Raw genomic sequence first — 16,104 nt, 5'->3', positions numbered from 1 at the left:
CAATGAAATCAAACACTTGCATTCAAAAATGTGGTCCTTTAAAAGTCTTTATATGGGTATGTGGGAAGGACCACATTGAAAAGAAGGAAGCCTTTCTTGGCAGCATTTGAAGGAGCCTTCAAAATGGGACGGCGTACGACAGCCTTGAAATAACATCCTTTGGAGGATGCTGCCCCTGAATTGGGACACAGCTTATCTGCATTTAGAGCTACAGTTGTGCAAAGATCAAACAAAACCCTGATATCCTAAAACACCTTGACGATTTATCTCCTACTATCGGCCCCGACACCCCTCACCTCTACGTTATCTCATGCAACACAGACTGTATGTCCAGTCATGCCTTCTTTATGTGGAGAGCTAGCAAGTACAAAGCTTTGTGTTGTGTAGTGGGTGGATCATCTGTCATTCACTGTGCTGGCTGAAGGTTTATCTCCCATTGATCCAGCAGGCCTGATAAAGCTGGGATAAAGGACTTGAACAGCGACCTTCCTTGTAAAAGAGAGGTTTGAAATTTCACTTTACGTCGATCTCAAGCTGTAAATCCCAAGACAATGTCTGTGGCGCATTTGGCTTTCCAATCAAAAAGGATAGACTGCATAATGCATGGAGATAGTATCTATGACATCACTCATCTGTTTCTAATACGGAGTTTTGAAGTCTACCATTGTCAGTAGCCAAGCAAGGAATGCTAAACTCAAGTTTCTGTTGAAGCAGTGTGAGGTAAAGAGGCGAGCTTTGAGCCGCCGTGCTAACAGTTAGAAGGTCTTGGTTTGTAGGCGGTACAATCAGAGCTGGCCTCAAGAGGTTTCATCGTAAGCAGGGCAGGTGCTGAGGAAAACACCATCTTCACAAAGCTTCTCAGCTGATCGAAGCTTTTAAAGCAGGGATCTCAAACTCGTGCCATGAAGGGCTAAGAGGCTGCAGGTTTTCCTTCCAACCAAGAACTCCACCAGCTGATTTCACTGATTAGTCCTTGCTCTCTGCTTGAAGGTGAGGTAATCAGTGGAATCAGCTGGTGGAGTTTTTGGTTGGAAGGAAAACCTGCAGCCTCTTGGTCCTCCATGGCACGAGTTTGAGATCCCTGTTTTAAAGGTTTAAAATCTCCTGGAATACAGCTGTGTGTACAGGTGAGAAAGAAACATCTGGAGAATGCACACTGGCAATAAAGCAAAAAGCAAAACAAGAAAACAGCCAACTGCAAGAGAGAAAACCACATCAACAATGAATGAATAAAAATGTTTATTTTAAAAATGTGGATAAAAAGTAAATCAACAACAACTTAATCTGTAACCCCCCTCCAGAAAGTCAGAACATAGAAAACATTGCAATTTTTCAAACAATAATGAAAAGACTTGTTAATTCACTGATTTAACTTATTTACATTTCCATAAAGGAGCAGAAAGAAGTGAAACTTTTTAATCTCTACCCCTCCTCTGTTGTTAATTCATGAATGCAAAAAAAGTCAACCTTTAACCTTAAAAAATGATAATTATACTTATACATATAATGTAATGTAATTTATAATAATAATGTAATTGGCATTAACAATTCCTATTACATGCAGTTAGCTATAATATATATTATTTTCATGTATTTTCACGATATATTTTTTCTGTATAAATTATGGATGTTTGATACTACGTTTTTGCAGACCGATACCAGTACAAGTACTTCGTCTTGAGAACTCGCCGATACTGAATACTGATACCACTGGTACTTTTATACATGAAGTTTCAATTACAATGACACATCATTTTGATCAAAGACAGCACAGTCACTCTGACAGTAAGTCCAAAATAAAACGCAAACAACTCTATCTGAGTTTACTTTTTTTTTATTTCATAAATATTTAAAAAAATAATATCAAAAGTGCACAATAAAATAACTGTCAGAGTTTAAGTATTTTTTAAAGCAAACTGAAACAGTTTAACTGTTAAGTCCTAATACTCTGGTTCATTCATGTTGTCTAAATAGAAGGACTTGCTCGACGAAAGATTTTCTTGCCTTAAGTATCAGTTGGCTGGCATCGGCAGCTTACACAAGTACAGATGTCTTGAAAAAAGGCTGGTATCAGCCCGATACCGATACCTGATGTTGGTACTCGCCCATCCCTTGTATAGATATAGATTAGGCATTATAATTATATAAATTCATTAGTTGTGTCTCTAATATATATATATATATATATATATATATATAAATATATATATATAAATATATATAAATATATATATATATATATATATATATATATATATATATATATATATATATATATATATATATATATATATATATATATATATATATATATATATATATATATATATATATATATATGAACTGGGATTTGGCCAAGGTCATTCCTAGGATAGCACCAGATACCGCTGTGGTGATCAGGAAGCTCAGAAGACGGTAAGCTGGGATAAGGGGTCTACATGCTGTCACACACCTGGGGTGCTGTCCTTAGACCGTCAGTCAACATGTGGTGGGTGGTCGTCCTGCCGCTTCAGGTACGACACCTGTAAGTTTGTAGTCAAACAAGTCAAGGTTAAAAAAAGAAGTCACACTGGTGTAGTTACAAAAATGATCCTATGTGTCGACTTCAGACTTAAAAAAACGCAGTGGACTTCAACCAGCAGGTCACATGGGACTTCACACTGGACCTGCAGCACTTTGGATTCTGTGTCAGTCCTCTCATACTCCTAACCCAGGATCTCAAAAAAAGTAAAGTGTGGTAAACAAATGAAAGTCAATTTCAAGGACAAACAAAGATTATTAACAAACCACAGTTAAGATTTAAACTAACAAACCAAACAGTGATCTGCTGCAAAATAATTTCCCCCTTCAGACTCTAGACATGCTGTCTTTCAGTAATGTGCAGAAATCAAAAGCTCTGGCCAAGAGTGGAGGATCTTAGATTGTGAAGGATCAGAAGTTACCATCATTGTGGCGATCACTTGAAGATGCAAACCACTACCACATCGAAGCATCCTCAGCATTATTTTACTTTACCACATCCAGAAAGAAGAACAAATGAGAAGTGAAATGATTGTGAGGCCGTGGTGGTTGTTTGTGAAACAGCAGCACCATCATTAATACGTTGGTCTTTCAACAAGAAGACAGCAGCCAGGCTTTGTGCTGTATAATTGCCATAACATTTCTGCTCCCCTCCTCTCATCCTCTTAGACTATAATCACTGGGCTTACACTTCACTGTCACTCCTCAATGCCAGGGTGGATGTGTGTGCCTGTTCTTTTCGGAGCCGTGCAACTTGAACATGGATGTGAAAGAACACGCTTCTATGTTTGCGCTCTCTGCAGAGCTCTGCATACAGGGAGGTCCACCCCCTGTGTGCACAGATATGTGTGTGAGTGTGTGAGTGAGTGTGTGTATTGTATTCAGGTTAAGACTGCTGCCAGCCTTCTATCCATTGAATCCAGGTTGGTGGCATCATTAAGCTGCTTATATAAGATACAAATATACGCTCGTATAAGAGCAAATCTGCATATACAGTATGAATGTGTATAATTATAGCTTTCTTATTGAACTGTAGGCGTGTGATCTAACTCGTAGGAAAGGTTTTTCTGTTTTTTCTCCAGTAGAAATAGGAAAATAATGTAGACTGCAAAAGAAAGCTTCACTTTTTCCTGCTGCACCTTTCATTTGATATAACCAAGCTATCGTGATGTGCAACCAGGTGTTGTTTTTTTATCCCAAACCTCATTTCCAAAGATGTTACACTGCTACACCTTTATTTTGAAACATTGTTATTATTGTTGGATGCATCCAGTTGGTAAAACTCTGCTTCCATCATGATCTTGGTCAAAAGAAGAACCATGATTTATTCTTGTAATTCAGCTCTCAGTGGTTTTGGATGCCGCTTTTTGCTTTGTTTTTCACATTCCTTTCTCCTTCTTTTACATTTTCCGATCCAACCTGATCGTCTCTGGTTTTAAGAAAAGCTTCTCATGTTTTCCTCTTTTTCTCTTTCTGCTTCTTTTCAGATCATCAGAAGTTGGAGCGAGAGGCTCGGATTTGTCGCCTTTTGAAACACCCCAACATTGGTAAGGACATGTCCATTTCTCTTTTAACCATTGGTATCATCTGAATGATGGGATAAATAAACTTTTAATTTAATAAAAAAACACTTTATAATTGTCCATTTACAGTGACATCTATTTTTTTCGTTTAGTTTTTTTTTTCTTTTTTTTAATCCAATTTTATTTTATTTTTCCCTGTAAACAGGTACAATTACAGTGGTCCATTACGGTGAAATAACTTTTATTTTAAGTGTTTTTTTTAAATCATTTTTCCCCCTGTAAACAGGTACAATAATAATGGTCCATTACAATGAAATAATTTTAATTTGAAGAGCTTTTTTTTTTAAATCAGATTTTATTTTATTTTTTTTCCTGTGAACAGGTACAATAATGATGGTCCATTACAGTGAAATAATTTTAATTTAAAGTGTTTTTTTTTTAAATCATTTTTTTTCCTGTTAACAGGTACAATAATAGTGGTCCATTACCGTGAAATAATTTTATTTTACCTTTTTTTTTTCCTATCAAATTTTTACTTTATTCTATTTTTTCCTATAAAAAGGTACAATAATAAAGTTAGACTTCTATCATTTAAAGTCTAGTGAGAATATGTGTGATGATCATGATAACAGAATATAGAAATAAATAAGTAAATAAATAAATAAGAGAGATCAATCATTCAGAGTTAAAAAAGAAGAGAAAGGAGGAAAATAAAAATAAAAATAATACTAATAATAAAAAATCACAACCCCATCAAAAACCCACCCATTCCCTGGAACCAGAACACCAAACTCCAGTAGCATATTACATCTGAAGTCCACGGAGATTAGTTAAGAGTGTGTGCCAAGTCTTTTTAACAGATTCTTTGGCTCCATGGGTTCTTGCTTTAGATAACTCTAAGTACACAATATCCAAATACATCACCATTTTCTGTGAACATCAAAATTTAAATCCCTTTTTATACATGAACCTCTATTTGTGCCAGCATGCAGAAGTATAAATCAGCATTCATACAACTCTGTTGATTAAATAGACGTGTTTACTGCCTGAACTCATTACTGTACTGTAAATATGTATAACATGAGACTCAATAATTAAGACCCCCTGTGGTTTCTAGAACCTGGATGGTTATATACACAACACGTGGGTGTGAGGCAATTAAGAAACAGCAGGAAGAAAGATGACATAAGTGTACACTCGCTCAGAGCGTAACACTTTGAACCCAGCTGTTAATAGTTCACATGGACCAGACGTGTCCAAAAACAGGCCCAGTGGCCAATCATCCTTTAGCTTTCATTTGACATTGTGCATGGGCTACTTGTATAAAGGTAAAGCTCTGTACATTTAGCAGAAACTCAACAACTCTCACAGCAGACGTCTTTAAATGAATGGATTCTGATCCTGGCATAAAAACGTCCTGACATATTTTCCCCATATCGCCCCCCAATGGAGAACATTTCCCTTAGTAAGAAGCAAAATTTGGTGATGTTCACGATGCACGTAACACTGCAGAAAACTGACTCCTTATCATCTGGTTTTTAGAGACACCTGAGGGGCAGGTGAAGATTGATTTCATCAGTCTGTGATGATGGAACAAGGATATTTGAGCACATTTAGGGGCTGATTTTTTATCAAAATCACTAAAAGAAATAATTAACAAATATAGTGTTCATTGAAACAGGTTTGTACAGCCCTGATAGAGACGTTAAAAACTGACGTTGATCTTTCTCTTGCAGTTCGTCTTCATGACAGTATATCAGAGGAGGGCTTCCACTACCTCCTGTTTGACTTGTGAGTCCTCTCCCTGCCTGCACATACACTTACATAACTCACTCTCCTATATTACCCCACCCCCCGACCACCACCACCACAACAACAACCACACCACCCACCCACGCGCTCCACATCCATCTCTCGGCAATTCCCTCCAGTTTCCATGGTAACAGTATGGGAAGGTGGGGAGGTTGGGGGGCGATGGTGTAGGAAACAAGAAATGAAGTTCAAATCCTGTAAATCCTTCATAGTGCCCACTTTTCAATTGAACCATCACAATTTAATAAGTGTGTGTGTGTGTGTGTGTGTGTGTGTGTGTGTGTGTGTGTTTGCAGGGTGACCGGGGGTGAACTGTTCGAGGACATTGTAGCCAGAGAGTATTACAGCGAGGCCGACGCCAGGTAGGAGCGCAGCCGTCACTCCTGTATGTGTGAAAAAAGAGCTTCTCCTCCTCGTCCTTAAATGGTCTGTGTTGTCTGTTTACTTCCTCTCGTTCTGTGTTTTTTTTACGTCTTCATGTTTTCCTCGTTTCTTTCTAACTCTGCGTCTTTCTCTTCAATGCTCTTGCTCTCCTGTTTCTGCTCATGTTTTCTCTCAGCTACTTCAATCCCTTTCTCTTTCTGTTGACTTCTGGCTTTTCCTTTTTGTTTCCAAGGCCAAACTACTTCTCCTTTCCTCTCTCCTCCACTTTCCTCTCTTTGCTCCTCTGTTCTTGCTTCTCTTGGATATTAAAGCGTCAGTATTACACTTCTCACACTGAGAAAAGACAGACAGAAGGTTTAAACACTTTGGCCAAATCAGGTGTAGAAAGAAAACGCTCCGACTCTGAAAAGTGATCCAGTCTATTTATCACATCCAGCCTGATATTTGTAAAGTATTGCAGGTTTGTGCTTGGTTTAGGGTTAAGGGGACTCCTTTTTAAGCTCCTGTAAAGAATTTAATCTGGTGATGAAATTACTCTAAATTAATAGAGAGGCCATTTTGTGATCTACCAGACTTACTTGAATAAAATATTTGATTCTATTCTGAAACTTTTAGAGTGGATTTCTGTGAATATACCTGGAATGCCGGATACAATTAGCAGGTCATTTTTAAGACATGACTAACAAAATGTGCTTTGATTTGTTAAAATACATGTGGTGGGACAGGAGAGTTTGTGATAATTTGTATTTCTTCATAAAATCGGCTTTTTGACGTTTTTGATAAATGTCACCATCTGAATTGACCTTCTCATCTTATCTGGTCTAAAGGAGATACACACGCATATGTGGCCTTAAATGCATATATCCCTAAATGTTTCATCCAGTATAATTGTATTTTTCACAGTTGCAGTCCTTTTTCACATTTCTTGCAACGCATTTTTATGGCTAGTGATTTGAAATGAGAAAAAAAATCCATTCACAATAGTATCAGGATTTTGTTTTTTACGATTTTCAGACCTTTTTTTTGCCCAAAAGTCTTTTTTTCTAATTTAAATTCTTTATTATAGTCTTCGTTTATAAGCCGGCTTGGAAAAAAAGTTTCCACTTTTCCCCAGCAGAGGGCAAAATGTTATTCTTGATTATCTAGTAACGTGATGTCAGATCCCCTGTATAAATCCTTAAAACTGACTCATGTGATGAGCATTTTTCGGGAAAAAATGGCCCCTGATATAGTCTGTAGACATCATCATCATTATATAACTTTTTCACAAGGTCTGGTATTCAAGAACCTAACTAAAAATCACTAAAATTGGAAATATCAAAGAATTGCCATTTCAATTAAATTGGCATCCCAAGAATTGTAAACGAATTGGGAGAAAAGTACATTGTCCCAGCCTTACAAGTGACGCATTTGACAGTTAAAAGACAACATGAATATTTTTTTAAGTCAGGAAGCTCTGCCTACTCGTATGGGACAAGATTTGCAAAGACGTAAGATGTGGTGCTTTGTCCACAGGGGGCACCAAAGTCAACACAAACTAAAGGTCTCTCACTGTAGCTTTTATTAGCCCAGGGAGTCAGAGGTTTGTGCCTATCTACACATTCATAAGCCAGTTTATTAAGCCCACTTTGGCTGGTTGGGCCATTTTCTGCCTCCATAACTGTCTTAGGGGCTGTTTACGCGACAACGGTTTTAGAGTGAAAGGCAAAAGTTTTGTTGTGTTTACAAGGAAACAGCGTTTCAACCGACCTAAAACATGGGATTTTCTTGAAACACTGCCGACACTGTTGCCGTGTAAACAGTAAGCTGGCATTTTTAGTTGAAACTCTGACTTCGTACTCCGCTTTGCTCAAGCGCATACAACAGGACAACTGTACCATTGTTGCGGACAACCATGTTGAGCTTTTGCTGCTCAATCTGCTGTATCTGCTGACTGTCTTTATACAAAATGTGCATCTGTTGCTCCACTTTTGCACTTAGTATTCACCAATACACCAGATGATCAACTAAATTCTACTGCAGTGGACATCTCTCAAAAGCCGCTTCTGGACAAGGCAGTCATAGCACCACCTACAGGCCTGGCATGCTTACTACAGGGTTTTAAGTCTCTCAGCGTTTCCGTGTAAACACAGATTTTTTTTCACTGCGTTTTAGCGTTTTCTGATGAAATGTTGTTGTGTAAACAGGGCCTTAGCTCTTGGTATCACAGCTTCAACAAAGTGCTGGAAACCTTCCTCAGAGATTTTTTTCCATATTGACATGATAGCATCTAGGAATGGGCATTTCAAGCAAAAGAGCTATTCGCTTATAACTATTAGAAAATTATTCAAAGATAGTCGTCACCCCCTCACGCAAGCTGCCGAGCCCACCCACCCACATACACCTACCTGCCTGACATTACCCTTTGACAAAGGATTAACTTCCCTCTTCAGGCAACGAAGCCTGTGACTGACTGTTGATCTGCGGACAGTGCCCCATTTTCCGCTACATGCCTCGCTGTCACATGGCTGTGCATAGCTGTAAATCCACCAAACTGTTGACTTCTGGTCTAGCTCTGTTCCTTGTGTCAGTTTGTTGCAGTAGTTAAGTTAAATTCGATCTGGTTTGGACATGGTTTGTTTTGTTTGGAAAGTCATTGGGCATTTTAGATGGTTTCCATGCACAACTTCCTGTCCTGTTCATTGCCGATCCCGGATAGCATCACACAGTTGCTGCAGATTTGTCTGCTGAACATCCATGATGAGAATCTCCCATTGTACCACATCCCAAAGGTGCTCTATTGGATTGAGATCTGGGGACTGTGGAGGCGGTTGGAGTACAGTGAACTCATTGTCATGTTCAGGAAACCAGTCTGAGACGAGAGCGTTATCCTCCTGGAGGCAGAACATGAAAACTTGTTTCCCCAGCTCCACCTTAAAATTAGTTCCTGTTGTTCCCCACAGATAATAATACATGTTAATCGTGACATTCCTCCCAAAACACAGCTCTAACACAAACATATGGTTGTGCTCCTGGTGTATCACACAGCAGCAGAATCATCCCTGCAGCAGTAATGAGACCATGACCCAGGAGGAAACTGTGAACCTCAGGACATTGTAACCATCCTGCTAATGATAAAACAAAACAGCAGCCTCTGCCACAATCTGCTGTTTTTAATGAAACCAACAAACTCTTATTGGTCAGACCTTCAGTATCTGTCTTTTAAAGGGTCCAATTAGCTTGACCGGTGCAGGTGGTCCAGACACACCTCTCATACTTTGTGTCACCACCTTCATTCCCGACCTGTGTTTACCCTTCATCACACAGCAGGAGACATAACAACAAGTGTATTAAGAAGAGCAAAGCTAATGAACTGTGGTTTCCATGTGACGGTCTTAGTTTCTTAATTTCTATCCAGTCCACTTTTTTTTCACCCTCCACCCACCCACCACCCTCGTAGTTTGAAGTCTCACTCCCACTCACGACGACTCACGGACACACAGTTCAGCTAAAGCGCTGGTGGAAGAGGAAGCGGAGTAGAGTAAGTGGGGGTGGACAGACAATGGGCTGAGAGAAGAGTGAGGAAGATACTTGATAATGACAGTTGTGATGTGGGTGTTAGTCCATTCAACAAGTTTAAAAGGGAAACCAAATACAGTCTGATGTTGTAGAAATTCAGCAGCACGGCAGTAAATGGCTGTCTTCAGCTTCTGTGCGGTCCTCCAGAGCTGTTTGACTCTCAGTTTGAGAAACTAAACTGTGCTGCTGACGATTTCAGAGACTCTAGAGCAGTCATTATTAAAGTCTGGGTCCTGACCATAGACTGTATGAAACATGGACGTAGCCTCCGCATTGTCACCTGTCTGTTCCTGAAACTGTGAAATGACACCAATCCACGGATGCAGCCACATTTGCTATGACGCCGACTGTGAGTTTTTCGTCGAGCACCTACAAGGTTCCCGGTGGTCACGTGACCTGAGGTGTGCCTGTGGTTGGAAAATCAAACGATCTTAATAACTTTTAAATCACAGGGATAGAAAAAATACACTTACCTTACAATGTGTGCCGATAGCGAAATCAGCGTTAGACCAGAGCCGTTGTTTTTTGAACCAGGCTATAAATATGTTTTTAATGCCGTACAAGTCTGTTTTTATGGCTGGGTGTGTACGGCCTCAAGCAGATTCTTGATGAACAGCAACTTTTAGCACTTCAGCATAGGCTTCATCTTGGTCCTGACCCAAAGGTGAGTCACCAGATATTTTTTATGGGTCACCAAATTGGTTTTCAAAATGTTTACTCTAGACATATACCGATCAATCTGTACCAATTTCCTTGATTTTGGGGGATAGGTGATTGGTGATCGGTGATCGGCCCATCCTTACATGTGAAACTGATGTTATATTCCTCTGGGAAGGTCTGACAGCCAGCCTTTGTTGCTTTTTGCTCTGAGACCTAAAACTCAGGACACTTTATTGGTTGTTAAAGTTAAAACATGAAGATTATATTGTTTTACAGGTATTGTTCAATGGTTTTCAACAAGATAAGATTGGGATATTGAAGGTATATGCCGTCAGTTGTGAAAAAAAGAAAAAAATCGGTATCGGCCCAAATCTGTGTCGGCAGGTCAGGCTTTTTAAAGATCGGTGATCAGCCAGAAAATTGTGATCAGTGCACCCCTAGTTTACACGAAATTCATGCTTTCTTTAACCAGAAGAAGTCTCCCCTCGCCGATTTGTTCACTGATGATTGGCTCCTCACACTGTCATAACTGGTTATGTTTCATTGTGTAGGGTCATCCCCACAATTTTTACTGTAACTGGAAACATGTAACTGTTTTTCAAAAGTCTGAAGATGAGCTGGCACTACTCAAACAACCAAAGCCAAACCGCCGTATGTTTCCTACTGTTTTACAGCACTCAGAGGAAAACGCTGTCACTGTGTCACCATCACATAAGTGAAAGAGCTGACCCATTGATTACTTTGATCATTAGTTTCCAAAAGAAATATTTGAAGTCAGATTCAAAACCCCTTTGAGTTTGACAGTTCAAAGTCACTGCCAGATCTTGGATGGGAATCAGCTGTAGAAACAGGGCTGTTACAGCTTGTCACGCTGAAAAAAAGAGGCATGGACGGATGCTGTTACTTTTATTCTGGATGAACATCGCATCCTCATATCTTGTCCTGAACATCATATGACTGGGACACAATCCCCGTCACAGTAAAAATGTAAGTATTTTCAGAGTGTAAGCCTAACAAAGCCATAATGCATTTGTCAAATATGTTAGGCCTGTTAGCTGGTACAAAAGATGTAAAATGATGCAGAAACATGATTAAAGAACCCTTTTTTTATCTTTGCACAGTTATTCTGTCAATTGATTTACAGATTGGACATATTTTGGATTTGGTTGTCGTGGATTGTTCCCGCAAAAAAGTGGGTCACCTGTAAAAAAGTTTGGGAAACACTGATTTAGAGGCAAGCGACAACCTCTGGTCTGAGAATTTAAAACAATGCGGAAGTGCTAAAATCTGCCGTTTCTCGAGTGTCTGCTTGTGGCTGGCTCCAGAAGTACCGGAAGTCACATACACACCAAGCCAAAAGAAGCTGTTTTCAAGGCAAAAATTAACCCATTTACAGCCTGGTTCAAAAAACGTCTGAATCGCTAATTTTACTATCCGCACACACTGTACAGGGGGTGAATTTTTTCTAACTCATTCAGAGGATATCAAGATCGCAAGCTCGCCCAATCAGGGGCACAGCTCAGGGTCACATGACGGACACACACCCTGTAGCTGTACGTGAAGCCCCTGCCACTACCAATATGGCCGCTGAAATCTTATCAAATGTTTTTGTCTTATTTTAGGTAAAAATTGTCAGATTATACTTGTTATGAGCCACATTCGGCTTATCAGTACCTGGGACGATATGCTATTCTTGGAATTCTATTCTTTTATAATTTTTGGGGTACTGATTCAATTTTTTGACCACCAGATCATGTGAAAATGCTGAAAGATGATGATGATGTCCACAGACTATATCAGGAGCCATATTTTCCCATAAAATGCACATCACGTTAGTCATAGAGAAACATTTCACCCTCTGTTGTAGAAAAGAGGTAACTTTTTTCCATTCTAGTTTAAAAACAAAGACTGAAATGAAGAATTTGAATTTGAAAAAAAAAAAAGGTTTTTTGACAAAGATATTGTTTGATATCATACGTATGACTTTTTCTTCCACTCCCTACTTACTGGTTCAAAAAAATGTCTTGTTTCAAGTTGTTTAAAGACAAAAACTGGGTCTGAATTGCTTTTAGCAAGAACAATTTGCTTGAAACTAGAATAATGTTTTAATACAAGTAACTTTTCACTTGTTCCATTGGCTGTTTTTTTTTTTTTTTTTTTTACTCGTTACAGGGAATTGAGACCTCATTTTTGTATTCAAATACCCTGAAATTAGACAATTTTCTGGACTGATCAGGTGAATGTGGCACATATTAAGTCTAAAAAGAAATTTTCTACTGAAGTTAAGACAAAATCACTTGATAAGGTTTAATTTTTTTGCTGTGCATTGCTACAAAATGAATCCAAGAAATCATTTTCCTCATTAGGAGAGAGGACAAATCTTGATTCATGATGCAAAACTTTGTTGGTTAGCGTCGAATTTAGAAATAACACATTTTGGCGCTGATATCCCAATTTAAATCATAAATAAAAAAACCAAGCATTTCAAGATCACTTATAAAGTCTTCACAGGGTCTTCAAACTGTTTTTCATTAGATGGATACTTTCTGCTTAAGGTCAATTGACTTGGTTTGCTCTTGCTCTTGCTCTTGGATATCCTTACCACAGACTTTATAAAACTTGAACATAATCTCTGCGATGTGTTCTTCATTAGGCAAATCTTGTAACTCGAATGTTGGTAATGGGCACTGCCTCCATCCATAACTGCAGCTAAAACAAAGCTAAGATCACAGGTTTTTCAGGACAGTATTGAGTCACTTTTGTTCCTTGCACTGTGATATTGACTACACTGTCCCATTTTTACCAACTCCAGTCGAAACCGTCCTGTTAATGGCTCTTTCTCTATTGACGTCACACTGTTGCCTGTTGAGCTTGTAGGATTGATAGGATTTGTGTTGAGCTTTCAGTATTACTCCACAGTGGGTCCAGAGTTGTTATATTTTCCTGCAAAATGTCAGTTTGATTCGCTGACAGCTGCTGGTGGGGCCATGCCTCGCAGCAGCAGCAGCAGCGGGTGGCAAAGAGACCCACATGTCACTTAAAGTGAAAAGGTCACATCTAACAAGACGGAGGAATTCATCCTCTCTTCAATGCAAACTGTATGTCTGCAGACCTCTAAAGAGTTCATCCTCTTTTGGATCTCCTTTTAGCTGTTTCCAGGTCAGTTAAATCTTTAAATTGTAACGCAGGAAATTAAAGGTGACAGTTATCTGTATCTGACTGTAACTAAGGTTGATGCTGAAATTAAAAAATTAGAGTGCCTGAGGAAAGGCTCATCATTTTTCTTGCCATCTGGGTTTTTGCCTGTTTATTTCTCGTGAGCAGAAGAGATCTGTTATTTTGACAAAACTGCACATTAAGCACTCTTCATGGGCTGCCAGCAGATTCCTCCTTATGCCAGAAGAAGAGGACTGTCTGCTTGGCCGTGGTCCACTCATTAATGCCAGCTGATACGATGCACAAGACATGTACGCTTGATGAGCTTTCAGCTGATTTGGCTGTTTTTCTGAATTTTCTGTTTCTTGGTTTGAAGAGCAGAGATACTGTTTTCTTTATTTATTTATACTGTTACTTTGTAGCGTACTTGCAGCTGGACCCCCCTCATCACTACTGTCCATCATAACCACCGTGTAACCCCTGCAGTACTGATCTAAACCTGAAACACACACTCTCTTCCACACACCCAATCTCCTTTTCCCTCCCTTCTGAATGTCAGTCATCCAGGCCAGCCCCCCCCACCCCGCCCTGAACCCCTTGGAGACCAGCAAGAAGTGGGACTTTAATTAGCCTCAGTAATTAGTCTCTCAAACACACACACACACACACACACACACACAGGCTGACATCACACCTTGTCAGTATCTATCAGAGTTCCTCCTCAGCAGCGTTTGATTGGATGAAGGCAATTAGGAGTACAAATTGAGAGTAAATTACACCCAATGCTTAATCAAGGGTTTTTTTCCCCCCTCATCAGGGAGCAGACAAAACGTTCTATTAATGTTCCTAACTATTTCCTAAAAAACGCAGCGTATTCACAAACATTTCACAAATATGAACCTTTTTAAAACTAAGGATACACCGATCCTGGTATGGGGTGTAAAGCTGGATTGGTGGGAAGGGGCTGATCCATGATGCCGATCCAGGCGACCGCCTTTTCTTTTTTACCGGTGCTCTTGGATACTTGATTTTGAATGTTACCTCTGATACACTTACAAATTCTTATATCATATAATTTAGGGATGCACGATATTGGATTTTTGCCGATATCCGATATGCCAATATATCGAAACCCCTTTTGGCCGATACTGATAATCACAAGTTAGTTTGTTTTTTTCACTGTAAAGAAAGCTAAGTCTATCCTGTACTGGAATTTATATGTTATTCTAATTGTGACGGTCTTATTTGTTTAAGAAACACACATAAAACAAGACAAAAAAACATTTGATTTTACCATAAATAAGAAATGTATTATTTTTTCAAACTCAAGACTTTCAGTATTGAAATACAGAAAAATAAATTCTTTAGATCACATGAACTTAAAATGTACAATGCATTTTTAAACATAACCAAGTTGCATTTGATTATTTTAGAGCTACTGTAACAACCTGGTGACAGACACAGAGCTCTGCAGTGCAAATAAATGAAGTGCTACATTTTATTTAAGGAGCTTATTTTTCAGATGGAAAATAATAATAATCCTAAATGAATAGCACCTTATCGGCTGTGCATATCGGCAGAAATTTTCATATCTGCCGATACCAATAAACGTGTTTTAAAGCTTTTATCAGCCGATACCGATATTGTGCCGATAATATCGTGCATCCCTAATATAATTATATTAATTTCTGCACATTCTGATGCATGTTTTTTAACCAAACAGCTGGTTAACATTTAAATATCCTATGGTTTCATTAAATATTAACTTTAGTAACTCCATATACTCATTTTTTACCTTTTACCTAAAACAATACCAGTCTTATCACACAGTTAGGCCTGCAGGTTATCATTAAACACTGGTATCAGTATCAGTATCGGTATCAGTTGATACCCAAAGCCCAGGTTTGGTTAGAGATGCACAGATCCAGCTTTTCTGGTCCCGATACAGATTCCAATCCTGATCCAATTCCAGTGCTAAATAATAACCTGCATGCTCTACTGTGGGATAAGATTGGTAATGTTTTAAGTAAAAGACAAAAATTAGTACATATGGAATCACTGAAGTTCATGTTTATTCAGACTATAAGTGTTTAAATGTTTAGCAGAAATTTGGTTAAAAAATGCTTCAGAATTTACAGAAATTACTATTTTATACCTTGTAAACTAAATTATTGTTTTGCCTTGGTGTCAAGTTTGGACCGATCCTTTCCCACTATACCTGATCCAGCTTTTAGGGTCTGGATAAGCGCAAATACAGGATTCCAGGTTCGGATCGGTGCATACCTAGTATCAGTATTGGAACCAGAAAAGTTGGATCTGTGCATCCCTTTTTAAAACACAGGAGAGATGGCCTTGGTCCGCCACCCCTGGAGTAAACACAAAGGCTAGAATTGAAACTTGTCAGATCAGGCTGCCCCACAAATTAGCTCCCATTCAGACCACACTTATCAAAAACTAAATCCTGGACTCTTCATTGTTTATCCCACATTAA

At 38.8% G+C, this 16,104-nt stretch overlaps 1 protein-coding gene across 6 annotated transcripts in view; it reads left to right on the top strand.

Annotated features, from left to right (window-relative positions):
- The window catches only part of camk2b1 (calcium/calmodulin-dependent protein kinase (CaM kinase) II beta 1), a 99,045-nt gene that overhangs the window by 17,490 nt on the left and 65,451 nt on the right, over positions 1-16,104 (top strand). For all 6 annotated transcript variants that reach the window (XM_074670127.1, XM_074670128.1, XM_074670126.1 and 3 more), the window contains exons 3-5: positions 4,008-4,067; positions 5,780-5,834; positions 6,152-6,217. In XM_074670127.1, the coding sequence (XP_074526228.1) occupies positions 4,008-4,067; positions 5,780-5,834; positions 6,152-6,217 (181 nt within the window). The remainder of the gene's footprint in view (positions 1-4,007; positions 4,068-5,779; positions 5,835-6,151; positions 6,218-16,104) is intronic.

The sequence above is a fragment of the Halichoeres trimaculatus genome, unplaced genomic scaffold, assembly GCF_033239565.1.
Source record: "Halichoeres trimaculatus isolate MK-OKI-2021-1 unplaced genomic scaffold, fHalTri1.1 fHalTri1_scaffold_5, whole genome shotgun sequence".
Lineage (NCBI taxonomy): Eukaryota > Metazoa > Chordata > Actinopteri > Labriformes > Labridae > Halichoeres > Halichoeres trimaculatus.
Note: the sequence above shows the minus strand (reverse complement) of the source record. Positions and strands in the feature narration are given on the sequence as shown.